The sequence below is a fragment of the Heterodontus francisci genome, chromosome 40 (assembly GCF_036365525.1).
Source record: "Heterodontus francisci isolate sHetFra1 chromosome 40, sHetFra1.hap1, whole genome shotgun sequence".
Lineage (NCBI taxonomy): Eukaryota > Metazoa > Chordata > Chondrichthyes > Heterodontiformes > Heterodontidae > Heterodontus > Heterodontus francisci.
Window position 1 is genome coordinate 7,012,719 of NC_090410.1, and position 26,989 is coordinate 7,039,707.

Genomic DNA, 26,989 nt, shown 5'->3' on the forward strand with positions numbered 1-26,989 from the left:
CATGTGACCCCACCTTTAAACCCGGCAGCTTGACTCTGATTCCCTGAGGAATGAACCAGCGAATGGCTGTCACTTATTTTTGTTCAGCTGAAACAGGCGCAATGTTAGGACATATTCTGTCTGCAAAGATTTGGGCCCTGTGTATTAATATACGTAGCTTACAGTACGCGCAAATGAGCCACACCGCAAGCGCTGACCACCTTAAATTGGTTGTCAGCGTAATTCTTAGCACACTGTGGATTATTTAGCAAAAGTTGTCCAATCGCAGAATCACATCCAATGTTGGACACTGTGTTGTTGAGTTTTGAAAGCACGGGCTGGTTGGGTACGGCCTGTACCTTGCCCGTTGCCTCGCTTAAATTTCAAACAAAGCTTGGCAGTTAACGGTCAGTCACTGTAAACCGGTGCATTCTCCATGGCAACGCCTCTACCAATCAGAGTTCACTTGCCAACCAATCAGCACTCTCTTCTCGTGCAGTATACATTGTTGATTCCCCTTATATTAGTTATTCTTGCGGATTGTCCCGATGAGTGCAAGACAAAAAACTTCGACAACATGTCTCTATTTTCAGCAATACTGAATGACTCAGTCTCCACTGCTGTCTGGGATAGAGAACACCAAAGATTCACAACCCTCAGAGAAGAAATTCCTCCTCAAATCCATTTTAAAAATATGTCCCTTAGTTCTAGATTTCCCCATGAGGAAATATCCTCTCAGCATCTACCCTGCCAAACCACCCCAGAATCTTATATATTTCAATATGATCACCTGTCATTCTTTTAAACTCCAATGAGCACAGGCCCAACCTGCTCAATCTTTCCTCAAAAGACAATCCCTTCATCCCAGGCATCAGCCTAGTGAACCTTCTCTGAAATGCCCCCTTGTGCAAGTATAGCTGTCCTTAAATAAAGAGTATGCAGTACTCCAGGTGCAGTCTCACCAATACCCTATATAGTTGTAGCAAGACTTCCCTACTTTTATACTCCAACCCCCTTACAATAAGTTTAGTTTAGAGATACAGCACTGAAACAGGCCCTTCGGCCCACCGAGTCTGTGCCGACCATCAACCACCAATTTATACTAATCCTACACTAATTCCATATTTCTACCACATCCCCACCTGTCGCTATATTTCCCTACCACCTACCTATACTAGGGGCAATTGCTAATGGCCAATTTACCCATCAACCTGCAAGTCTTTGGCATGTGGGAGGAAACCGGAGCACCCGGAGGAAACCCACGCAGACACAGGGAGAACTTGCAAACACAGGCAGTACCCAGAATTGAACCCGGGTCGCTGGAGCTGTGAGGCTGCGGTGCTAACCACTGCGCCGCCCATAAAACTCTGGAGTGGGATTTGAACCCACAACCTTCAGGGCTCAGAGACAGGAGTGCTGCACACTGGGCCACAACGGATACATTTGCTCAACTCAAAGTCAACATTGTTCCAACTGAGTAGTCCATCAGAAGCTACGATGAAACAAAAATCTGTAAAAGGTTAAACTCACGGCGGACCCTCTATAAAAGTGCAGGAACAAAACAGACTCGAACCAGCCTCTAACCTGCTGCAATTCACCGAATAAACTTCAAGCTGATTGCGCAAGATTCCATTGGGTAAGCTGCTCAACTCAATTTGGTTAGTGATCTTACAACTAGCCAACTTCAAAAAAAAATCTCCTTTTCTTCTCGACTCTCCCCCCTCCTCCATCCTCGTGAGCTCCTTAAGAGTCCAGACAAGAGGCTCCCTCCCACAGAGCGAGGGTCCGCAGTAACCTCATCTGTGATTCCCCTTCCACCTCCACCTCCCCACAGCCTGTTAGTGACTCACGAGGTCAGACTCTATCAGGAAACACTGCCTCCAGGGCAGGATGGGAGAGCAGCAGAGCGGGAAAAGGAAGTTGTTTAATGCTTGTGTCAGTTCCCATGACAACTCTTCATCAATTCAAACCAGCTGGTTTATTGCCACACACAATAATGAATTCAATTAACGTCTGTGCATTAGTCGTTGCTTATTTCCAATCTGGAATAAATTTGCATATTTAATGGAGCTTGTGGCAATTAAGAGGAGCAGTTTTCAAATCCTGCACACACTAAATATACATCCACAAATTAGGGGCCTCCGTAATTTTTTTTATTCATGCATGGGATGTGGGCGTCGCTGGCAAGGCCAGCATTTATTGCCCATCCCTAATTGTCCTTGAGGTGGTGGTGGTGAGCTGCCTTCTTGAACCGCTGCAGTCCATGTGGGGTAGGTACACCCACAGTGCTGTTAGGAAGGGAGTTCCAGGATTTTGACCCAGCGACAGTGAAGGAACGGCGATATAGTTCCAAGTCAGGATGGTGTGTGACTTGGAGGGGAACTTGCAGGTGGTGGCGTTCCCATGCATTTACTGCCCTTGTCCTTCTAGTTGTTAGTAAGGAGGACTTTGCAGGGTCGACAGGGCTGGGTTTGCCATTGTTGTTTCCGGCGCCAAGGTCGATGCCGGCTGGTCCACCCGGTTTCATTCCTTTTTATTGACCGTAGCGGTTAGATACAACTGAGTGGCTTGCTAGGCCATTTCAGTTAACCACATTGCTGTGGGTCTGGAGTCACATGTAGGCCAGACCAGGCAAGGACAGCAGATTTCCTTCCCTAAAGGACATTAGTGAACCAGATGGGTTTTTACAACAATCGACAATGGTTTCATGGCCATCATTAGACTAGCTTTTTAATTCCAGATTTATTAATTGAATTCAGATTCCACCTTCTGCTGTGGTGGGATTTGAACCCATGTCCCCAGAGCAATACCCTGGGTCTCTGGGTTACTAGTTCAGTGACAATATCACTACGCCACCCCCTCCCCCTCCTCTCCTGAGCCTAGGATTCTTGCTGGGTACAGGTGCCATGGGCACTCATAGCCTCTCCTAATTAACCGTTAATAGCGAGCGGGCATCATAATTGAGCCCCGACCCTGCCATCCTCTCCCTACCTGACATTGCAGTCATGGATCAGTTTTTGTCCTCTGTGGTATCTCAAGGCCTCTTTGTGCATTGAAAGTGTAGCTGCCTGGTTTAAATTTCAAACAAAGCTTGGCAGTTAACTGTTAGTCACAGTTAACTGGTGCATTCTCCATGGCAATGCCTCTACTGATCAGAGTTCCCTTGCCAACCAATCAGCACACTCTACAGTAAAAAGTTGTTGTTTTCCCTTACATTGGTATTCTTGCAGACTGTCCTGATGAGTGCAAGACGACAAGCTTCGACAACCTGACTCTATTTTCAGCAATACTCAAGTTCTGTACCACCAAACGACTAAAAGTAGAGTTGTTCCAGTACTGGACTGGCAACCCAAAGTCATGAGTTCAAATCCCACCATGGCAAGTTATGAAATTGAATTCTGAAAACTCAAATGACCAAAGGTGATACTTTACGCCTAAAAGCTCAACTAGTCCACTAATGTCCTCAAGAAAGACTTGCATTTCCATAGCACCTTTCACGACCTCAGGATGTCCCAAAGTGCTTTACAGCCAGTGAAGCACTTTTTGAAATGTAGTCACTGTCGTAATGTAGGAAATGTGGCAACCGATTTGCACATTGAAAGATCCCACGAACAGTAATCTGATAAGTGAACAGATAATCGTGTTGTTTGAGGGATAAATATTGGCCAGGACACTGGGGAAATCTTCCCTGCTCTTGCCCACCTGTCATTTTTATTTAGTTTTTATTTAGAGATACAGCACTGAAACAGGCCCTTCGGCCCACCGAGTCTATGCCAACCAACAACCACCAATTTATACTAATCCTACATTAATCCCATATTCCTACCACATCCCCACAATTCCCCAACCACCTACCTATACTAGGGGCAATTTATAATGGCCAATTTACCTATCAACCTGCAAGTCTTTGGCATGTGGGAGGAAACCGGAGCTCCCGGAGGAAACCCACGCAGACACAGGGAGAACTTGCAAACTCCACACAGGCAGTACCCAGAACTGAACCCGGGTCGCTGGAGCTGTGAGGCTGCGGTGCTAACCACTGCACCACTGTTACTGCCTATGCTGATGTTTGTTGACCATCCCGAGTTGGCCCTTGAGAAGGTGGTGGCAGGCTTTTTTTTTTACGGTTTGTGTGGGGTAGGTATACCCACAGTGCTGTTAGGGAGGGAGTTCCAGGATTTTGACCCAGCGACAGTGAATAAGCAGCGATACATTTCTAAGTCAGGATGGCTTGGAGGGGAACTTACAGGTGATGGTGCTCCCATCAGCCTACTGCACGTGTCCTTCTAGGTGGTAGAGGTCGCGGGTTTGGAAGGTGCTCTCGAAGGAGCCTTGGTGAGTTGCTGCAGTGCGTCTTGTAGATGGTACACACTGCTGCCACTGTGCGCTGGTGGTGAATGTTTAAGGTGGTGGATGGGATTTCTCCTGTAAAATAAAGCAAAGGACTTAACATAAACCCTGACTGAAAAGGGGCACTTAATGCAAACCTCAGGCCATACCAGTATGATCGGAATATCCACCACAGGGGACAACGCTACCCCTACAGGAAGGAGGAAAATTTCCTCCCCTCAGTCCTTGCTAATCCTCTCTGCGGCCCAGCTGAAAAGAATGACAAAGTAAAATCAGCTGAGTGGAACCTTTTATATACAATTTTACAACCGGGACACTACAATATTTCAATATTTTGGAAAAAAAAATCTTTTTTGAAAATGAATTTTAACTCTAGTAAAATCTTCTATATATATATATATTATATATATATAATAAAACAGGATGCAGAAACAGTCAAAGCTTCTAATCTCTTCATGGAACTTTTAATTCCAGACCAAATACTATAAAAACTCTAATAATAAATCTCTTAACTTCTCGAAAGTGCCAATTTGAGTTTCTGTTACTCCTTTGGGTTTCATTTTGGCGGAAGGGGAATCTATTCACAGTTGGACTGGCACAGGGTGGGTGATGGGATGGCGAATCCCCGAAAGCAACTAGAATCCGATGCTCGATCCCCCACTGCAGTCTCTTCCACTGTCCACGCTTCTCTTGCCAGACTGTCGACGTATTTAGAGGCGGGGGCCGGTGCCTGGGTCCCCTGCACGCCCGGGCCCGGGTGCCAGCAGTGAGGCCCTGTCGATTTGGCCGTCAGGCTTCTCCTGTCCATATTTCCCTCCCGCTCGCGCAGCAGCGTCTCAATGTGGTTTAAGAGGGCACTGAAGAATTCCGGGACGCCTTCGTACCCTGCGGGGAGGAAAGGAGGACACAAAGAGCGTAATTACCCCCCAGAAAAATTATTTGGCGGATAAAATAGCAGAGGGTGAAGTGAGGGAGAAGGGGGCAGGGCTAGAATTGGCCTCAGTGCCCTAGACTTGATGATGGGGGAGGGGGATGGAATCAGCCCGAGTGCCAGCTTGATTGCTACGCCGTGACTCCTCTTGAGAAAGTTCACATGTGGAGGTCAGGGGTCAGGTGAGGACCTGATTAGGCTTGGGTCTAATGCCCTTCATTGCAGAACAGCCTGCCAACATTCAAGGCCCAGGATCACGAAGAGTTGATGACTAATTTTGTATTTACATCGACCCTTATCAGGTTGAAACATCGCAAAGTGTTTCACACATTGACTAGCTCAATGTTAAGGCTGCCAACCCTGCTCAGCCATATTCCTGGGAGGTTTGATCACGTGATCTCCTAACTCCAACTGAGTCCCCTCCCCCGCCACCCCCCCCCCCCTCCCCCCACCTCCCCATCCCACTCTCCTGCTATTGGTCATCCAACATGTCCATCCTGTGGAGTCCTGCCTTCCCACCACCAATTGGAAAGCCAACAAACTCTGTTACCCGATTGGATGATCCTTAAACAAACCTTTCCCCCCTTGCGTCCGATGGAGGAGTTCAAAGTGAAAGAAAACAACTGGTTTTTCAAACTCCAATGAGTTTTCTCACAAGTTTCTCGCAACAGTGTCCAAATGATTAGTCATTAATTCCTGGAGACTTCAGGGCAATCCTGGAGGTCTGAAAATCCTATCCGACAGCTAGGGATGAGGAGGCAGCATCAACTGTCAGCAGCTATAACCCTTCCCCTTTCTTCCCACCTCATTCCTTCTCGAGATGGTTCAGACCAGGAAGCTCCCATGTTCAATCCCTGATCTATGCCGATCTTCAGCCAGGACAGCAGTCGAGGGGCTGGTTGAGGGAAGGGCATGATTGGCAACTAAATATCCCAGGATATCGATGCTTCCGGCAGGATAGAGAGGGAGGTAAAAGGGGTGGAGGAGTTGCAGTACTGGTCAAAGAGGATATCACAGCTATGCTGAAGGAGGGCACTATGGAGGACTCGAGCAGTGAGGCAATATGGGCAGAACTCAGAAATAGGAAGGGTGCGGTAACAATGTTGGGGCTGTACTACAGGCCTCCCAACAGCGAGCGTGAGATAGAGGTACAAATATGTAAACAGATTATGGAAAGATGTAGGAGCAACAGGGTGGTGGTGATAGGAGATTTTAATTTTCCCAACATTGACTGGGATTCACTTAGTGTTAGAGGTCCAGATGGAGCAGAATTTGTAAGGAGCATCCAGGAGGGTTTTCTAGAGCAGTATGTAAATAGTCCAACTCGGGAAGGGGCCATACTGGACCTGGTGTTGGGGAATGAGCCCGGCCAGGTGGTTGAAGTTTCAGTAGGGGACTACTTTGGGAATAGTGATCACAATTCCGTAAGTTTTAGAATACTCATGGACAAAGACGAGAGTGGTCCCAAAGGAAGAGTGCTGAATTGGGGGAAGGCCAACTATACCAAAATTCGGCAGGAGCTGGGGAATGTAGATTGGGAGCAGCTGTTTGAAGGTAAATCCACATTTGATATGTGGGAGGCTTTTAAAGAGAGGTTGATTAGCGTGCAGGAGAGACATGTTCCTGTGAAAATGAGGGATAGAAATGGCAAGATTAGGGAACCATGGATGACAGGTGAAATTGTGAGACAAGCTAAGAGGAAAAAGGAAGCATACATAAGGTCTAGGAGGCTGAAGAAAGACGAAGCTTTGAAAGAATATCGGGAATGTAGGACCAATCTGAAACGAGGAATTAAGAGAGCTAAAAGGGGTCATGAAATATCTTTAGCAAACAGGGTTAAGGAAAATCCCAAAGCCTTTTATTCATATATAAGGAGCAAGAGGGTAACTAGAGAAAGGATTGGCCCACTCAAGGACAAAGGAGGAAAATTATGCGTGGAGTCAGAGAAAATGGGTGAGATTCTAAACGAGTACTTTGCATCGGTATTCACCGAGGAGAGGGACATGACGGATGTTGAGGTTAGGGACAGATGTTTGATTACTCTAGGTCAAGTCGGCATAAGGAGGGAGGAAGTGTTGGGTATTCTAAAAGGCATTAAGGTGGACAAGACCCCAGGTCCGGATGGGATCTATCCCAGGTTATTGAGGGAAGCGAGAGGGGAAATAGCTGGGGCCTTAACAGATATCTTTGCAGCATCCTTAAACACGGGTGAGGTCCCGGAGGACTGGAGAATTGCTAATGTTGTCCCCTTGTTTAAGAAGGGTAGCAGGGAAAATCCAGGTAATTATAGACCGGTGAGCCTGACGTCAGTGGTAGGGAAGCTGCTGGAGAAGTTACTGAGGGATAGGATTTATTCCCATTTGGAAGAAAATGGGCTTATCAGTGATAGGCAACATGGTTTTGTGCAGGGAAGGTCATGTCTTACCAACTTAATAGAATTCTTTGAGGAAGTGACAAAGTTGATTGATGAGGGAAGGGCTGTAGATGTCATATACATGGACTTCAGTAAGGCGTTTGATAAGGTTCCCCATGGTAGGCTGATGGAGAAAGTGAAGTCGCATGGGGTCCAGGGTGTACTAGCTAGATGGATAAAGAACTGGCTGGGCAACAGGAGACAGAGAGTAGCAGTGGAAGGGAGTTTCTCAAAATGGAGACGTGTGACCAGTGGTGTTCCACAGGGATCCGTGCTGGGACCACTGTTGTTTGTGATATACATAAATGATTTGGAGGAAGGTATAGGTGGTCTGATTAGCAAGTTTGCAGACGACACTAAGATTGGTGGAGTAGCAGATAGTGAAGGGGACTGTCAGAGAATACAGCAGAATATAGATAGACTGGAGAGTTGGGCAGAAAAATGGCAGATGGAGTTCAATCAGGGCAAATGCGAGGTGATGCATTTTGGAAGATCCAATTCAAGAGTGAATTATACAGTAAATGGAAAAGTCCTGGGGAAAATTGATGTACAGAGAGATTTGGGTGTTCAGGTCCACTGTTCCCTGAAGGTGGCAATGCAGGTCAATAGAGTGGTCAAGAAGGCATACGGCATGCTTTCCTTCATAGGACGGGGTATTGAGTACAAGGGTTGGCAGGTCATGTTACAGTTGTATAAGACTTTGGTTCGGCCACATTTGGAATACTGCGTGCAGTTCTGGTCGCCACATTACCAAAAGGATGTAGATGCTTTGGAGAGGGTGCAGAGGAGGTTCACCAGGATGTTGCCTGGTATGGAGGGCGCTAGCTATGAAGAGAGGTTGAGCAGATTAGGATTATTTTCAGTAGAAAGACGGAGGTTGAGGGGGGACCTGATTGAGGTGTACAAAATCATGAGAGGTACAGACAGGGTGGATAGCAAGAAGCTTTTTCCCAGAGTGGGGGATTCAATTACTAGGGGTCACGAGTTCAAAGTGAGAGGGGAAAAGTTTAGGGGGGATATGCGTGGAAAGTTCTTTACGCAGAGGGTGGTGGGTGCCTGGAACGCGTTGCCAGCGGAGGTGGTAGACGCGGGCACGACAGTGTCTTTTAAGATGTATCTAGACAGATACATGAATGGGCAGGAAGCAAAGAGATACAGACCCTTAGAAAATGGGCGACATGTTTAGATAGAGGATCTGGATCGGCGCAGGCTTGGAGGGCCGAAGGGCCTGTTGCTGTGCTGTAATTTTCTTTGTTCTTTGTTCTCTTTGTTCTTAATCCCTTTAGGAGTAGAGAGAGGAAAGGAAAGAGGTGGGGTGATAACAGGATTGGGCTTGAATGCAATTCCCTCCATGGTTTAACAGCCACCATCGCCAACAAGACTCACTGTGGGCCAGATACTGATGGGCATAAGGTTCACAAAAAACAAGAATCGCTTGTATTTATACAGCTCCTTAAATGTAACAAACTGCCCCAAGATGCTTTCCAGGAGCGTTATCAAACAAAATTAGACACCGAGCCACATAAGATGATATTAGGACAGGTGACCAAAAACTTGGTCAGAGAGTAGGTTTTAAGGAGCATCTTAAAAGGAGGATAGAGAGGCAGAGGGGCTGGGGAGGGAATTCCAGATCTTAGGGTCCAGGCAGCTGAAGGCATGGCTGCTAATGGGATGCTCAGGAGGCCAGAATTGGAGGAGCTCAGATATCTTGGAGGGCTGTGGGGCTGGAGGAGATCACAGAGATAGGGAGGGGTGAGGCCATGGAGGGATTTGAAAACAAGGATGAGAATTTTAAAATCAAGGCGTTGCTTAACCAGGAGCCAATGTAGGTCAGCGAGCACAGATGATAGGAGAACAGGACCTGGTGCGAGTTAGGACACAGGGCAGCAGAGTTTTGGATGCCTTCAAGTTTCCAGAGGGTAGAATGTGGAATGCGTTAAAACAGCATTAAAGCAGAGGAGAGAAGTGAAATCTGGGGACAGAATGAGTTATGTCACTTCAGAGAAAATCTGACTCATGCCGTAAGGGATGGGTTGGTTCGGAGTTAAATATTAAATTGCAAGAGGAAATAAACATTGATTCACCCTACCCCCTCGGATAAAGACACAATTTCACAGACAAGTGAGTCAGAATGACGCAGGGTGACTTGTAGTTCAGCTCACCTCTTACCCCTCACCCTAAACTAATCAGTAATAGCAGAAATCACAATGGAGCACTGTGGTCCCTTTGACCCAAACCCCCACCCCCCCCCCCCCCAACATCTACCAGCTGGAAGGACAAGGCCAGCAGGCACAATGGGAACACCAGCATCTCCAAATCTCACACCATCCTGGCTTGGCCACATAGAACCCGCTGCCTGAAAGGGCAGTGGGAGCAGATTCAATAGTAACTTTCAAAAGGGAATTGGGGCTAAATACTCGAAGGGGAAAAATTTGCACGGCTATGGGGGAAAGAGCAAAGGAAGTGGGATTTAATTGGACAACTCTTTCAAAGAGCTGTGACAGGCACGACGGGCTGAATGGCCTCCTTTTGTGCTATTTCATTGTGATATTGCAGCTGGGTCAAAATCTGGAACTCCCTACCCAACGTCATTGTGGGTGCGCCTTCACCACATGGACAGCAGTGGTTCAAGGTGGCAGCTCACCACCACCTTCTCAAGGGGCAACAAGGATGGACAATCAATGCTGGCATTGCCAGTGACATCCACATCCCAGGAATTGTTTTGAAACGAGGAAGTGACAGCTTATTCAGCTGGGCTAGGCTCAAGTGCTGACTGGTACTGAAGACCTTTGACCTTATGTATTGAGTGTGGGAATACACATTGTGTCCTGGACATTTGACGTCAGTTATAGGAAGTTAGATGACCACTTAAGTATTAGAATCAATATCATACTCCCAGGTTACCTCACACGAACAGCAACACACCTTAAGAGGGAAACAAGATAAACTATTAATGCCTAAACAAATTGTCCCAAAATGTGTTATAACCAATGGATTACTTTTGCAGTTCAGACCCCATACATGGGCACAGCAAGAGTGTACAAACAAGTAGCCAGTTTAATCTGATTTTGGTTGAACGATAAATGCTGGACAGGATGCCAGGGGAGCCCTCCCCTAACTCTTTTTGGAATAGTACCATGGGATCTTAATAAATCCAGTTGATAGCACAGTTTGGGGCCTCAATTTAATGTTTCATTTAAAGGGTGGTAGCGCGCTCTCAGTCAGAAGGGGTCAAGTCCCACACCGGAGATTTGAGTACAAAAAAAAATCCGGGCTGACACCCCCAAGTCTGCACTGTCGGAGGTGCTATTTTCCAGATGAGATGCAAGACCGAGGCCCAGTCTGCCCTCTCAGGTGGAGGTAAAAGATCCCACGGCCACTATTTTGAAGAAGAGCAGGAGAGTTCTTCCTGGGGTCAATATTTATCCCTCAACCAACATCACTTAAACAGATGATCTGGTCATTATAGTCTGTTTGTGGGATCTTGCTGTGCATAAATTGGCTGCCACGTTTCCTACACTACAACAGTGACTACACTTAAAAATAAAGGACTTATTTGACTGTAATATGACTTGAGATGTCCTGAGGTTGTGAAAGGAGCTACAGAACTCTTGCTGTGATCAGTACAGAGATCAAACAATAACAGTAACTTGTATTTATATAGCACCTTTTATGTAGTCAAAACATCTTAAGGCACTTCACAGAGCGATTATCAAACTAAATTTGACACTAAGCCACATGTTAGGACAAAATGTACATACCAAAATTTGTAACAGTGTCTTGCACCAACCTGGGAATGCATTGATGTCAATCACTGCAAGTTTGCCAGTTTTAGTGTCGACAATCACATCCACTCCAAACAGTGACATTCCCAAAGACACCTGCAGGCCTCGGCTGATGAATTTAATAATCCTGTCTGATGGTCCACTGGGAAGCCTATCCCCTTCGTCCCTCTGTGATGACAGAGCAAAACAAAGCACAGAATGAGACCCAGCCCAGCACATCCCTCCTCATACTCATGCACAACGGTCCCCTCCTGGACCCCTCTCACTATTTAATCTCCCTTTCCCTATTTCCCACTTCCATTCTCTCATTTCTTTCTCCCTCTCTGGCTCACACTCATTTTCATTTCTACAGCTCTATCTCTGCCCTTTCTCCAAGTCTTTCATGTACATCACACGTTCTCATTCCAATACATTTTCTTAACGTGCCCAAGTCTCAGTAGTGGGACTTGAACCCATGAATTTCTGACTTTGGCTAGGGGGAGCGAGAGTGCTACCCATTAGCCATGACCAACCCCACAAACAGAATGCAGCCTCTGACTATTCTGAATCTTTATCACCAGTCTATCTTAGCATTATACAACACAGGAGGCCATTCATCCCATCGTGCCTGTGCCAGCTCTTTTAAAAGAGCTATCCAATTAGTCTCACTCCCCCTGCTTCTCCCCCCATAGCCCTGCAAATTTTTCCTTTTCAAGTATTTATCCAAGTCCCTTTTGAAAGTTACTATTGAATCTGCTTCCATTTCAGGCAGCGCGTTCCAGATTATCAGGGGAGCACCAACAGGGCTGCAGTGGTTCAATAGGAAAGCCTTTACTACCTTTCACAGGGCAAAGAGTCGTTGAAACAAATTTCTCATCTCCCCTTTGACTCTTTTGCCAATTATCTTACAGAGCAATAAATATTGCCACCATCACCCGCAACCTTGAAAAACAATTTTTAAAAAAAGTGAGTTGGAGTGAAATGACGAGTGAATTAAGTGCAGTGGTAAATCATTTCCAATTTGGTCACCACGCACACCAATTTTGGTGAGTAACCGAAGCAAGCGAGAGAGAGATTCACCCTCACCCCGGTGACAACAATCACAACTTGCATTTACATAGCGCCCTTAATGCAGTAAAAACTCCCAAAGAACAAAAGCGATCAAACCAAATGCAACATTGAGCCATACATGCTAGCACACGTGACCAAAAGACTGGCCAAAGAGGAAGGTTTTTGAGGAGCATCTTAAAAGGAGGAGAGGGGCGGAGAGGTTGAGAGAAGGAATTCCAGAGCTGAATGGTGCAGTGGTTAAAATTGGAGGAGTGCAGATGTGTTAAAAGGTTATAGGGCTGCAGGTGGTTAGAGACAGGGACGGGTGAAGCCATGGAGGGATTTGAAAACAAGGATGAGCATAAATGAGCACATGACAAACGTGTGGCTTTACCTCCGTGAGATGTGAACAAGACTCTGGCTTCGAAACTTCGTGACTGTTAAAGAAAATTGTTTTCCTATCTGAAAGTGCAAAGGCAGAATCCATCAAACTATGGCACTCACTCACTCACTCCTTCCTGCAATTGTCACCCCTCCTCTCTCTTGCGATTATTGCCTCTAACAACAACAATTTGCATTTATTTAGCGCCTTTTAACGCCCCAAGGCGCTTCACAGGAGCGCCAGACATAATTTAACACCGAGCCACATAAGGAGGTGTCAGGACAGGTGACCAAAAGCTTGGTCAACGAGGTAGCTTTTAAAAGGAGCATCTTACAGGAGGAGAGGGGCGGAGATGTTTAGGGAGGGAATTCCAGAGTTTAGGGGCAGCTGAAGGCACAGCCTTCAAATGGTGGAGCGAAGCAGATTGGAGACATGCAATAGGCCAGAATTGGATGCCAAAGAAAACGAGGCAAGGAAAATTGAGGGGAAAAGTAACAAGAAACAAAGCCCATTAGAATCGTAGAATGACACAGGAGAGAATGAGGCCATTTGGCCCATCATGGGGCGGCGCAGTGGTTAGCACTGCAGCCTCACAGCTCCAGGGACCCGGGTTCGATTCTGGGTACTGCCTGTGCGGAGTTTGCAAGTTCTCCCTGTGACCGCGTGGGTTTTCGCTGGGTGCTCCGGTTTCCTCCCACAGCCAAAGACTTGCAGGTTGATAGGTAAATTGGCCATTATAAATTACCCCTAGTGTAGGTAGGTGATAGGGAATATGGGATTACTGGAGGTTTAGTATAAATGGGTGGTTGTTGGTCGGCACAGACTCGGTGGGCCGAAGGGCCTGTTTCAGTGCTGTATCTCTAATAATAATGCCTGTGCCCATATTTGAAAGAGCTATCCATTTAGTCCCACTCCTCTGTTCTTTCCCCATAGCCCTGCAAATCTTTCCCCTTTAAGTATTTATCCAATTCCCTTTTGAAAGTTACTATTGAATCTGCTTCCACCGCCCTTTCAGGCAGCACGTTCCAGATCACAATAACTTGCTGTGTTAAAAAATGTTTCCTCGTGTTGCCTCTGGTTCTTTTGTCAATCCCTTTAATTCTGTGTCCTTCTGCCGCTGGAAACTAGGGAGAAACTAACAAAACTCCATGATTTTGAACACCTCTATTAAATCTCCTCGGCTCTAAGGAGAACAATTCCAGTTTCTCCAGTCTCGGTGTAACTGAAGTTCCTCATTCCGGGAATTAAGGATGTTGGCAGGTTTAACATCGATACCCAAGTCCCTCCAAACCCCTTGACCACTGCCTGTTCCAAATGCTGTTTCTTAGCAGGATTGCGGCAAAGTTCAGTACTTACTAGGGACCATGTCAAAAAGACAATACGACACTGAACTGTGCTAACGAACTCAGCAAAAACACACCAACCTGATTTACCGACTGCAAAGTTCTTCAACGAGGGCCTCCTCACAACAAAATATGACTGGCCAACAACAAAGACTTTATAGAGTACAGCATTGTGGTTGATGAAGCTTTGCAGCACACAGGGCAAACTCACATCCCTCAGGCCTTCTTCACTGAAGATAAGAGCCATCTATGAAGAGAAGGAAAGGGTCAAAAAAAAATTTTTTTTTGCATTTCTGTAGCACCTTTCATGACTTTGGGATGCCCCAAAGCGCTTTTACAGCCAACGAAGTTCTTTTTGAAGTGTAGTCACTGCTGCATGTAGGGCAATACGGCAGCCAATGTGCGCACAGCAAGCTCCCACAAACAGCAATATGATAATGTCCAGATAATCTGCCTTTTAAGTGCTGGTTGAGCAGGACAGGACACCTGAGAAAACTCTCCCAAATAGTGCCACAGGATCTTTTATATCCATCCAAGCGGGACCTCGGAATAAAGTCTCATTCAAAAGATGGCAATTTCAACAGTGCAGCTCTGTAGTATACTGGGAGGGTCAGTCTAGATTATATGCTTAAAGCAGCCTTGGAGTGGAACGTGAATCCGCACCTTCTAACTCAGAGGTGACAGTGCTACCCAGAGCCATTGTTGATAGTCAGGTTTTTTTAAGGAGCGTCCCAACCTCTCAAATAGGACTATTTATTTAATTTATTTAGTCTCTCAAGTCAGCCAGGGCTCAGGGTGATGAAGGCTGTGCTGCAGATAAAATCTTGTATGGCACAGATGGGGAAACGCAGAGAATTAGGTCAAAGCCAATCCAGGACGTAGGACCAGAGGACAACAGTGCAGAGATTTGTGGCTTGAAGGGCAAGTTTAGGGCAGATGTTGTCAGGATTTTCCATTCAGAGGGTAGTCAACTAGTGGAGGCCAGGACACCTGGATCCATTTAACGAACAGCAAGGGAATAGGGAGATGGGAGCGTTGCTATTCTGGGATCTAATTCGCTGAAACACCTTAGCTATCCAAACCAATCTGGTTTCAAATTCCATAAAATATATCAAGAAACATTTCTTTGCTCAAAGGGCGATGCATTTTTGGAACAATCTTTCCGGCAGGCCAAGGGCCAAATCAACGGATTCAAAATACACCTGTTTAATATGACGGGTGGGATAGCAGGAGAGTTTCAACTGGCCGAATGTTCCTCTCCTCCCCGACATTTAAAAAAAATGTCTTTTGCCTCTGTCGCAGCCAAGAATGTGACAGCTTCTCTTTCTCGACCCTGTTTCCTCTGGCGGGGGGTCCAGAACAAGAAGGCATCACCTTAAAATTCGAGCCAGGCCATTCAGGAGTAATGGGAGAAGCACTTCTTCACACAAACGGTAGTGGAAATCTGGGACTCTCTTCCCCCAGGAACAAAAATTGTTGAGGCCAAAGATCAATTGAAAATATCAAACCAGAGACTAACAGATTTCTATTGGGCAAGGGTATTAACAGTTATAGAACCAAGGTGGGTAGATGGAGTTGGGATACAGATCGGCCATGATCTAATTGAATGGCGGAAAAGGCTCAAGGGGCTGAACGTTCTCCTCCTGGTCCAATGCTAAGCTCCTACACCCGCTTTGTGAGCTGTTAGTTGGTGTGGGGATCTATCAAATGTGCATGGCTTTTTCTCTCATCCAGGTAGGCGGTCTTGGGCGAGATGTTAACACATTCAAAACCCTGCCACTTGCAGAGGGTTAAAATTGTGTCCCTTGTGTCCTGTGATCTCACTAGCCAAGATAGGATTTGGAGTAGAGTGGGGGCAATCCAACACGCAACAGACTAAGATAAATAATAAATATTTACAACTGTAGGAGGCTTAAAAGGAGTGGACAGCATCGTGTGCCACTAAGATTATTGGGGATTGGGAGTAAAATCAACATCTTTTTCTGCTACTTTACCGTCATGGATTGCATCGTCAAATAGACCAAGTTTAAACCTTAAAAAGCAACTGCTTTGAGAGAACAAAGACTACTGGAACTTGCACAACCACTTCGGGAGGTCATCAGATAAGGAACTGCAAGGGTCGGAAACAATGGGAAAAGCAGAACTAGTATAAAGATGGAATGTAATCACATTCAACGTCTGGGCCTAGAGTGAGAAGACGCATGCTCTCCTGATATGCTTAAAAAGGTTAACTTGATTAAGCAGGTGAGTGAGAAAGCAGACAGTATATGCAGTGCCCAGTAAAGGAAGGTGAAAAACGGAAGAATGCCAACAATTACAGTTTTGTTGGTTTGACTGATTTAAGAATGCAGATGATACAGCTTCTAGCTGTACAGGTTGAGATGCCGCACGGAGGGGGCAGTTAGAATACGCACTCTACCCAGATGAGGAACTGCGGGGAATACCATTTTACTTCTCAAAGAGTCATAGAGTGAAACAGCACAGAAACAGGCCCTTCGGCCCATCGTGTCTGTGCCGGCCATCAAGCACCTAACTATTCTAATCCCATTTTCCAGCACTTGTCCTGTAGCCTTGTATGCTATGGTGTTTCAAGTGCTCACCTAAATACTTCTTAAATGTTGTGAGGGTTCCTGCCTCTACCACCTCTTCAGGCAGTGCGTTCCAGATTACGACTACCCTCTGGGTGAAATGTTTTTTCCTCAAATTCCCTCAACATTCTGCCCCTTACCTTAAATCTATGCCCCCTGGTTATTGACCTCTCCGCTAAGGGAAAAAGTATCTTCCTATCTAACCTATCAATGCCCCTCATAATTTTGTATACCTCAGTCATGTCCCCACCTCAGCCTTCTCGGCTCTAAGGAAAACAACCCTAGCCTATCCAGTCTCTCTTCATAGCTGAAACGCTCCAGCCCAGGCAACATCCTGGTGAATCTCCTCTGCACCCTCTCCAGTGCAAATCACGTCCTTTCTATAGTGTGGTGACCAGAACTGTACACAGTACTCCAGCTGTGGCCTAACTAGCATTTTATACAGCTCCATCATAACCTCTCTGTTCTTATATTCTAATAAAGGCACGATTCCCATATGCCTCCCTAACCACCTTATCTAGCTGTGCTGCTGCCTTCAGTGATCTATGGACAAGTATACCAAGGTCCTTCTGACACTCTGTACTTCTCAGGGTCCTACCATCCATTGTATATTCCCTTACCTTGTTATTCCTCCCAAAATGCATCACCTCTCACTTCACAGGATTAAATTCCATTTGCCAGTGCTCCGCCCATCTTACCAGCCCATCTATATCGTCCTGTAATCTAAGGCTTTCCTCCTCACTATTTACCATACCACCAATTTCCATGTCATCTGCGAACTTACTGATCATACCTCCTATAATCACGTCTAAATCATTAATGTACAATACAAACAGCAAGGGTCCCAGCACCGATCCCTGTGGTACACCACTGGTCACAGGCTTCCACTCACAAAAACAACCCTTTACCATCACCCTCTGCCTCCTGCCACTAAGCCAATTTTGGATCCAATTTGCCAAATTGCCCTGGATCCCATGGGCTCTTACCTTCTTAATCAATCTCCCATGCGGGACCTTATTAAAAGCCTTACTGAAGTCCATGTAGACTACATCAACTGCTTTACCCTCATCTACACATCTAGCCACCGCCTCGAAAAATTCAATCAAGTTAGTTAGAGACGATCTCCCCCTGACAAAGCCATGCTGCCTGTCCCTGATTAATCCCTGCCTCTCCAAGTGGAGATTAATCCTGTCCCTGAGAATTTTTTCCAATAGCTTCCCAACCACTGATGTTAGACTCACATTACTGATGTTAAACAATCCTCATTTGTGCTTGAAATAAACTGTTGGACTCAATTTGGTGTCACCTCAGAACCAATTAGCCCTTCCGCATAGATCTCTGCTCAGTCACCCATCAGTGACTGCTATGCTGTTACTGCCCATTGCCACAGAGAGAAAGTGTCTTGTGTGCCCGCTGCGGACAGTACCTCATAACTCTAGGTCAGAGAGTTGTTGTTTTCAGCCGTGTGTGTGTTTCACCCATGGTCTTTTGTAAATCCCCTATTAGGCCTCAGCTGGTGTGTTTTGTCCAACTCTGGGCACCACACTTTAGGAAGGATGGCAAGGCCTTGGAGAGGGTGCAAGATGATGATTTACTGGAATGGCACCAGGCATACAAGACAAGAGTAGCTGGGATCGTTCTCCTTATCACAGAAGATTAAGGGGTGATTTAATAGAGGTGTGCAAAAGGACAAAGAGAAACTGCTTGCACTGGCAGGAAAGTCAGTAACCAGAGAATGCAGATTAAGGATCTGTAACAAAAAAGCCAGGGGGAGATGAATCATAGAATGGTTACAGTACAGAAGGAACGTGGGGGGCGCATTAAAGGAAATCCCAAAGTTTTCTATAGACATATAAATAGTAAAAGGAGGAGTGGGGCCGATTAGGGACCAGAAAGGGGATTTGCACATTGAGGCAGAGGGCCGCAATGAATTAATACTTTGCATCTGTCTTTACCAAGGACAAAGATGCAACACAGGCAATGGTGAAAGAGGAGGTAAGTCAGACACTAGAGGGGTTTAAAATTGATAAAGAGGAAATATTAGATAGGCTGTCTGTACTTAAAGTGGATAAAACACCAGGACCAGATGAGATGTATCCAAGAATACTGAGAGAAGTGAGGGTGGAAATTGCAGAGTCGCTGGCCATCATTTTTCAGTCTTCCTTAGACTCAGGGGTGATGCCAGAGGACTGGAGAATTGCAAACGTTACACCCTTGTTCAAAAAAGCTGTAAAGATAAGCCCAGCAACTAAAGGCCAGTCAGTTAAACTTCGGTGGTGGGAAAACTTCTGGAAAAAAATAATTTGGGACAAAATCAATAGTCACATAAGCAAATGCAAGTTAATTAAGGAAAGCCAGCATGGATTTCTTAAGGGAAAATCATGTTTAACTAACATGCTGGAGATTTTTGAGGAGGTAACAGAGAGGGTTGATGAGGGCAATACTGTTGATGTGGTGTACATGGACTTTCAAAAGGCGTTTGATACAGTGCCACACAACAGACTTGTGAGCAAACTTGTAGCTCATGGAATAAAAGTGACAGTAGCAACATGGATACAAAATTGGCTGAGTGACAGGAAACGAAGAGTTAATGGATGCTTTTCAGGCTGGAGGGAGGTTTGTAGTGGAGTTCCCCAGGGATCAGTGTTGGGACCCTTGCTTTTCCTGATATATATTAATGACCTAGACCTTGGTGTACAGGACACAATTTCAAAGTTTGCAGATGATACGAAACTTGGAAGCATTGTGAACTGTGAGGAGGATAGTGTAGAACTTCAAATGGACATAGACAAGTTGGTGGAATGGGCAGACAGGCGGCAGATGAAGTTCAATGCAGAGAAATGTGAAGTGATTCATTTTAGTAGGAAGAACATGGGGGCATAGAGTACAAGAGCAAGGAAGTTATGTTGAGCTTGTAGAAGACACTAGTTCGGCCTCAGCTGGAGTATTGTGTCCAGTTCTGGGCGCCGCACTTTAGGAAAGACGTGAGGGCATTGGAGAGAGTACAGAAAAGATTGCGGAGAATGGTTCCAGGGATGAAGAATTTCAGTTATGAAGATAAATTGGAGAAGTTAGGACTGTTTTCCCTGGAGAAGAGAAGGCTGAGAGGTGATTTGATCGAGGTATTCAAAATCATGAGGGGTCTGGACAGAGTAGATAGAGAGAAACTGTTTCCACTCGTGAAAGGCTCGAGAACGAGAGGGCACAGATTTAAAGTATTTGGTAAGAGATGCAAAAGTGACACGAGGAAAAACTTTTTCACACAGCGAGCGGTTAAGGTCTGGAATGCGCTGTCTGAGAACGTGGTGGAGGCAGGTTCAATTGAAGCATTCAAAAGGGAATTAGACTGTTAGGTGAAAAGGAAGAATGTGCAGGATTACAGGGAGAAGGCAGGGGAATGGAACTGAGGGAATTGCTCTTTCAGAGAGCCAGTGCTGACACGAAGGGCCGAATGGCCTCCTTCTGTGCTGTAACAATTCTGTGATTCTGAGATATTATTGGATTTAACCCTCAAATCACAAACTTAATGATCACGGATAAGATCCCAAAAGCACTCACATCTGTTCCGCGACATGCAAGGTTGGTAAATACTTTGATAAGAGGAGCTTACTGCACCCAAATGTGAATATAGATATGATTTTTGTGTGTTAAATCTTCTACTCACATCATGGGAACTTGACCCCTGTGCAACCCTGGTTTTACAAACTGCAAAAAAAGAAAATCAAAAATTAAATTCAATCAAATAAAAGCGTCGCTTCAGTAACACGGGGTCAGAATGAAGCAGCATTCCCGAGCAAGGGGGAGTCTGAAAGTTCGGAAAATGTCACTGTGCCTCTTATATCAATAAAACTGCACCAGTGATCCCACAATGAACACAAAGAACTTTCACAGCACCTTCAACAACCTCAGGATATCCCAAAGCGTTTTACAGCCAATGAAGTACTTTTGAAGTGTAGTCGCTGTTGTAGTATAGGAAACGCCACGGCCAACTTGTGCACAGCAAGATCCCACAAACAGCACTGTGATACTGACCAATTTATAATGATGTTGGTTGAGGGATAAATATTGGCCACAGAAAGGCCCAATCCTGAAGCCTACACACAATCCTGAAGCCTACACAGCTGGAAAGCTGGGTGCATTGGGCAGCGATTAGGAGCAGGAACCCTGGATGTAAGCACCCACACCCTCCCTTTCAGTGGCTCGGAGGCTAATGGTAGCACCCCTACTGTCCCATTGGCTTAAATTACTTGGCTCAGAACTAGCTGGGATCAAACCTAGAGATGCTCACCTACACACTTGATAAAAAAAATGAGGATTTATTAAAGATCTGCGTTTAATAAAAGGAAGTTTATCGGTAAAGCTCTCCTGTCATTTTCCCCTTTTCCTTCAATGACCCAACAGGATAGTATGCAGGTCGGAGTGTGTTATACACGGGGAGAGGGCATTCGATCTATGGGTAACACACCCATTTTGGCACCTTCCCAGATGAAGGAGAGTCGGGGGGGGATGAAGGGGGGGGTGGGATGAAGGAGAGTCGGGGGGGGGGGGGGGAAAGAAGGAGAGTCGGGGGGGGGGTGGATGAAGGAGAGTCGGGGTGGGGGGGGGATGAAGGAGAGTCGGGGTGGGGGGGGGATGAAGGAGAGTCGGGGTGGGGGGGGGATGAAGGAGAGTCGGGGTGGGGGGGGATGAAGGAGAGTCGGGGTGGGGGGGGATGAAGGAGAGTCGGGGTGGGGGGGGATGAAGGAGAGTCGGGGGGGGGGGGCATGAAGGAGATTTGGGCTGGGGAAGGTGGGAGGACATATACAGACGAGGAGAGTGACCGAGACACACAGAAACAGATACTTACTGAGCGGAAAAGTCAGTTTTTGTTCTTTAATCAGATGCAGAATCTCACTCTGGCTTCCTGTCGCCAGCTCCAGATATGGAGGATTGCAGAACTGATTATCTGGAATGTAGAAAGTTAAAAAAAACTCAGGAAATGAGGCCGAGAAACGAGTATCCCAACGGGAGTTGCCCATACTAGAATTCCATTCCAATTTCTGTGAGCGACAACAGACAAGTCGTGCAGCCTCAACGGCTGTGTCAGGGGGCTAGGGGCAGTGGGGTATGGTACTCTTGACCGTTCCATGAACACAAGAACATCAGAGGCAAAGACTACAAACAGGTTGCCACACTGTCAGGTGATGAGAATTCACTCCAGAAATACTGAAAAGCTGACAAGGCCCCTGGACAGGTTGCACAAGCCATTACTCAATTGCATTACTCAATACTGGGTTTTACTTGCAGCTAACAATCCGCAGAGAAGAAAAAAAAAGATTTAAGGCCAGAAATTAGGCAGATTTCACCTGTCCGTTTGACTCCACTTGTCCATTATTGTAAACAGAGTTGTTAACTGTCAGTGGGGGTCGTTTCTCCCCTTCCTTTTCCTGCCACTGATGGACAATGGCTGCCTCAAAATAGGGTTGGTAGCCTCATCATGGGGGTTGCCACCTTGGGTCAGGCGTATTCCTGGAGACTTCATCACATGAGCTGGTGCCCCCAACTGCCCCACCCCCTACACTCCAGCCAATGTCCATCCAGGCAGTCCCATGACCCTTTTGGAAAGCAAACAGACACTTGATTCTGGACCGTCAGTCAAAAAGTCTTTCATTACTTTCCCCCCTTCTCACCACTCCTTGCCCATAGTTTTAGTAAACAAAAGAGGTTCAAAAAAAAGTTTTGAAAATTCCTGATGACAACCCTCCTGGACTTTGCTTGCATCAGAGAACAGGAGATTACCATTCAGTTCCTGGAGCCTCCAGGGCAATCCTGTAGGGTTAACAACCCTTGCTTACTGCCCCATAACTAAAAATTCATTCATGGGATGTGGGCGTCGCTGGCTAGGCCAGCATTTATTGCCCATCCCTAATTGCCCTTGAGAAGGTGGTGGTGAGCTGCCTTAACAACAGTGATACGGAAGGAGCCATTTTGAAAGCGGCCTAATGTCGGATGTCTTACGCAACTCCTGACCAGCTGCATTCCTTGTAGGTTGTAACTTGCTATTTGCTAGGCTGCCCACAAGCCTGACCGAAAAAGAAACGAGCAAGTGTTGTCATGTGAGCAAACACGGCAGCCATTTTGTACCAGAACCAACCCTACAAGCCACAGAGGAATGAGCGGTTAATCTGCTTTTGCTGGGTGTGGTTGAGGAATGTTGGCCGAGTCACTGTAAAGAATGACTCTGCACTCCTGTGCCAAGTGCAGACACAAGCCCACCAGCACAGGCAGGCAGGATCTCACTTTGACGCCTCAATTTAACATGGGAACGTCTGACAAAGCTGCACTCCATCAGCGCTGAACCAGGGGCTCAAGCCTGTGAGCTCAAGTCCCGGTGTGGAGCTGGAACCCACAACCCAACCGCACCCATTCGGGGGTTGGGAGGGGGTTGCGGCGGGGGAGGGGTGGAGGGAAACCAACCTTGGTCCAAGGCCTGCAGCTCCTGAATAAGTTTGTAGGACTGAAACCGATCAGAGAGTCTTCGCATGGCAGGCAAGGGATCCAACAAGATGGTCTGAGGATGGGCTTCAACATAATCCTGGAATTGAAGGGTTAAAAAAAGTCATAAGAAAAAAAAACTTGCATTTCTATAGTGCCTTTCACAAGTTCAGGGTGTCCCAGAGGGCTTCACAGATAATTAAGTACTTTTTTTTTGTAAGAGTAGTCATCGTTGTAATGTAGGAAACGCAGCAGTCAATTTGTGCACAGCAAGATCCCACAAACAGCAATGTGATAATGACCTGATCATCTGGTATTTTTTTTTTTATAAAAGGTGTTGTTTGAGAGATAACAGGTGGGCCCAGGAAGAACCCCCCTGCTCTTCTTCCAATACTGCTGTGGGATCTTTCATGGGGAAAGGGCACCGATGGGAATAATTCCATCCTCAACACCATGTCTAAGCCGGTATGCAGATGAGTGACAGAACAGGCTAAAGGGATGAAGGCGAATTTGGGAATGACTGGTCCAGCTCCTCGGGGGATCATTCAACAGCAGGTACCTGCCCATAATTCACAGAATGTACATCACCCAACAGACCATTTGGCCCAACTCGTCCATGCTAGAGTTTATGCTCCACATGAGCCTCCTCCCATCTTACTTCATCTCATCTTTTCCCCCTCATGTACTTATCTAGCTTTCATTTAAATGCATTTACACTAGTCGCCTCAACCACTCCATGTAGAAAGGGGTTTCTCCATTTCAATTAATAATTTGATGGAAGGTGGCAACTGGAAAGGGCACAAAAAATTTTAAGTGGAGAGAAAGGACCTCTGAGGGATTCAACTTAGTAATTCACTGTGGGTTAGCTCCCTCGGACTAGCCACAAGGATGAGTTGGCGGTGGATATCATGTTAGTATAATTAGGGAATGGCACTTCTGAGAGGGCTTTAATCTAGTCCATGTGACAATAAAGTTGGGAGTCTTTGTTATTGATAATGCAAACCTTTCCCATCCCTTACCTTGCTGGTCTTTTATTCAGAGAGCCCAAGTGTCGCTGGCCAGGCCAACATTTATTGCCCATCCCTAACTACCTTCCTAGGTGGTGGTGGTGAGCTGCCTTCTTAAAGCCACTTTCGGTGGTTAAGAGGCAACCACATTGCTGTGGGTCTGGAATCACACGTAGGCCAGACTGGGTAAGGATGGCAGATTTCCTTCCCTAAAAGGACATTGGTGAACCAGATGAGTTTTTACGACAATCTGATAGTTTCGTGGTCACCCTTACTTATTTTACTCCAGAACGATTTGAATTTAAATTGCCGTGGTGGGATTTGAAGTCGTGTCTCGAGATCATTAGTCTAGGCCTCTGGCTACTGGTGCAGTAACATAACCACTACGCTACCATACACTCACTCAGGAAATATAACTGGAGAGGGACTTCAGTTACATGGAGAGGTTGGAGAAGCTGGGTTTGTTCTCCTTAAAGAAGAGGAGAGGAGGAGATTTAATAGAGGTGTTTAAAATCACAAACGGTTTTGATAGAGCAAATAAGGAAAAAAAAAAGGGCAGTAATCAGAGGACACAGATCTAAGTTAACAAGCAAAAGAAGCAGAGGGGAGATGAGGAAACTTTTTTTTAAATGCAGCGAGTTGTTGTGATCTGGAACGTGCTGCCTGAAAGGGCGGTGGAAGCAGATTCAATAGTAGCTTCCAAAAGAGAATTGGATAAATACTGGAAAAGGAAACATTGGCAGGGCTATGGGGCAAGAGCAAAGGGGAGTGGGACTAATTAAATAGTTTTCTCCCCGAAAGAGCTAGCACAGCCACAATGGGCTGAATGGCCTCCTTCTGTGCTGTATGGATCAATTGGGGGTGGGGGGAGGGGTGCTGTGGGGGGAATAATGCTAATGATTCGCTTACCTGAAATTTCTGAATGAGTTGCTGGGACTGTGGGTCCTGTTGATCAGCTTCCACCATCAAGTCTGAAAGTTTGTGAATGATCACATCAAAGGGTCCTTGCTCTTCGATTGATTTGGTCAGATCAACCTGCAAGACAACAGCCACAATAGACAAAAAAAAGACTTTTAACTCTCTACAAAGTTAAGCCACAGCAAAGTTATGTTGACTGCATCGAATCCCATCAGGGGAGATTTGACAGAGGTGCACAAGATTATGACAAAGTTTAGATAAGACAGATAAAGAGAAGTTATTCCCATTAGCTGGTGGTGCAAGGACTAGGGGACACAGATTGAAGGTTTTGGGCAAGAGTTACAGGGGCTGGGGGCTGGGGGGAACGTGAGGAAGAACCTTTTTACACAGCGAGTGGTAATGACCTGGAACTTGCTGCCGACGAGGGTGGTGGAAGCAGAGAAGATCAATGACTTCAAAAGGAAATTTCTTTGATTCATTTGGGAGGGATGTGGGCGTCACTGGCTAGTCCAGCATTTATTGCCCATCCCTAATTGCACTTGAAGGTGGTGATGAGCTGCCTTCTTGAACAGTTGCAGTCCTTGGGGTGTAGGTTCACCAATAGTGCTGTTGGGAAGGGAATTCCAGGATTTTGACCCAGCAACAGTGAAGGAATGGCGATATAGTTCCAAGTCAGGATGGTGTTGGATGGGCACTTGAGGGAAATAAACTTGAAGCACTACGGGGAAAGCGCAAGGTAATGGATTGATTGGATTGTTCAACAGAGAGCTAGCGTGGACTCAAAAGGCTTCCTTTGGTGCCATAATGACTCTATAGTGAGTCATACAGTCAAAGTGCCTGTCGAGGCAATATTGGCAGAGTCAATGATTTACAATGTTCATACTAATCAAATTTTTATCAGCGAGGTCTTCGAAACTTTGAGGAGTCACATTCCGAAGTATCATCTGTGGTTCAGTGATAGCTCTCAGCTCCCAACTAATCAAGCCACCTGGACAGCATCGTACAGAGTCATCAAACAAACACAAACAGGGTTTGTGGAGCTGCCTGCCTCTGATAATGTGTGGCGTTACTTTACAGGTTGCAGTGCTGTAACTATGCAAGTGATCACGTGTCCCGTGTTGTGTCTTCGGTTGAATTTTTTTCTTAAAAAAAGAACATTTCATCCCACACTGGGCCCCAGTGAAAGCCGAATGAAATTCCAGTCTTCAATGCGAACAGAGTTCCTGTAGCAGATTTGGGCGGTCAGTGTCTCCTGGCTTTCCCACTTTTGGCTGAAGTCTGGCTCTTTGCACCTATACAAATGCACAACTGTGTAGCAAAGAACAGGACAAGATCAGCCACAGTAAAGTCAGATGGAAGGGAATGAGAGACCGTGTGAGGGTGGAGGGTGCGGGGGGGGGGGGGTGCTGGAGAGAAGGCAGGGAGAGGGCAGAAAGAGAGAAGGGAGGGAAGGGAGGGGGGGGAAAAAGGGAGAGGGCAGCAGGGAGGGAAGGAAGTGAGGGCAGCGGGGTGGGGAAAGGAAGGGAGGGCAGCGGGGTGGGGGGGAAAGGAAGGGAGAGGGCAACGGGGGGGGGGGGGGAAAAGGAAGGGAGGGCAGCTGGGGGGGGGGGTGGGGGGGATGGTAGGGAGAGGGCAGCAGGGTTGGGGTGGGGTGGGGTGGTGGGGAAAGGAAGGGAGGGCAGCCGGGGTGGGGGGGGGGGGGGGGTAGGGAAGGAAGGGAGAGGGCAGCGGGGGGAAGGAAGGGAGAGGGCAGCGGGGGGGGGCGGTGGGGAAAGAGAAGGGAGAGGGCA

General features: G+C 46.5%; 2 protein-coding genes across 5 annotated transcripts in view; one reads left to right on the forward strand and one right to left on the reverse strand.

The window, feature by feature from the left end:
• sars2 (seryl-tRNA synthetase 2, mitochondrial) overlaps positions 1 to 26,989 on the forward strand; it is a 189,583-nt gene that overhangs the window by 76,414 nt on the left and 86,180 nt on the right. The gene's annotated exons all lie outside the window — the stretch shown is intronic.
• Positions 4,607 to 26,989, reverse strand: part of LOC137353024 (inositol-tetrakisphosphate 1-kinase-like) — a 56,466-nt gene continuing 34,083 nt past the window's right edge. For 3 of the 4 annotated variants that reach the window (XM_068018935.1, XM_068018934.1, XM_068018936.1), the window contains 8 exons: positions 25,191 to 25,316; positions 23,257 to 23,374; positions 21,647 to 21,745; positions 20,465 to 20,505; positions 14,294 to 14,459; positions 12,882 to 12,949; positions 11,464 to 11,626; positions 4,607 to 5,214 (listed from right to left, as the gene is read on the reverse strand). In XM_068018935.1, coding sequence (XP_067875036.1) covers positions 4,907 to 5,214; positions 11,464 to 11,626; positions 12,882 to 12,949; positions 14,294 to 14,459; positions 20,465 to 20,505; positions 21,647 to 21,745; positions 23,257 to 23,374; positions 25,191 to 25,316 — 1,089 coding nt within the window. In that variant the 3' untranslated portion in view covers positions 4,607 to 4,906. Of the gene's footprint in view, positions 5,215 to 8,833; positions 8,954 to 11,463; positions 11,627 to 12,881; positions 12,950 to 14,293; positions 14,460 to 20,464; positions 20,506 to 21,646; positions 21,746 to 23,256; positions 23,375 to 25,190; positions 25,317 to 26,989 lie in introns of all 4 variants that reach the window. The other variant, XM_068018937.1, reaches the window with a different exon arrangement.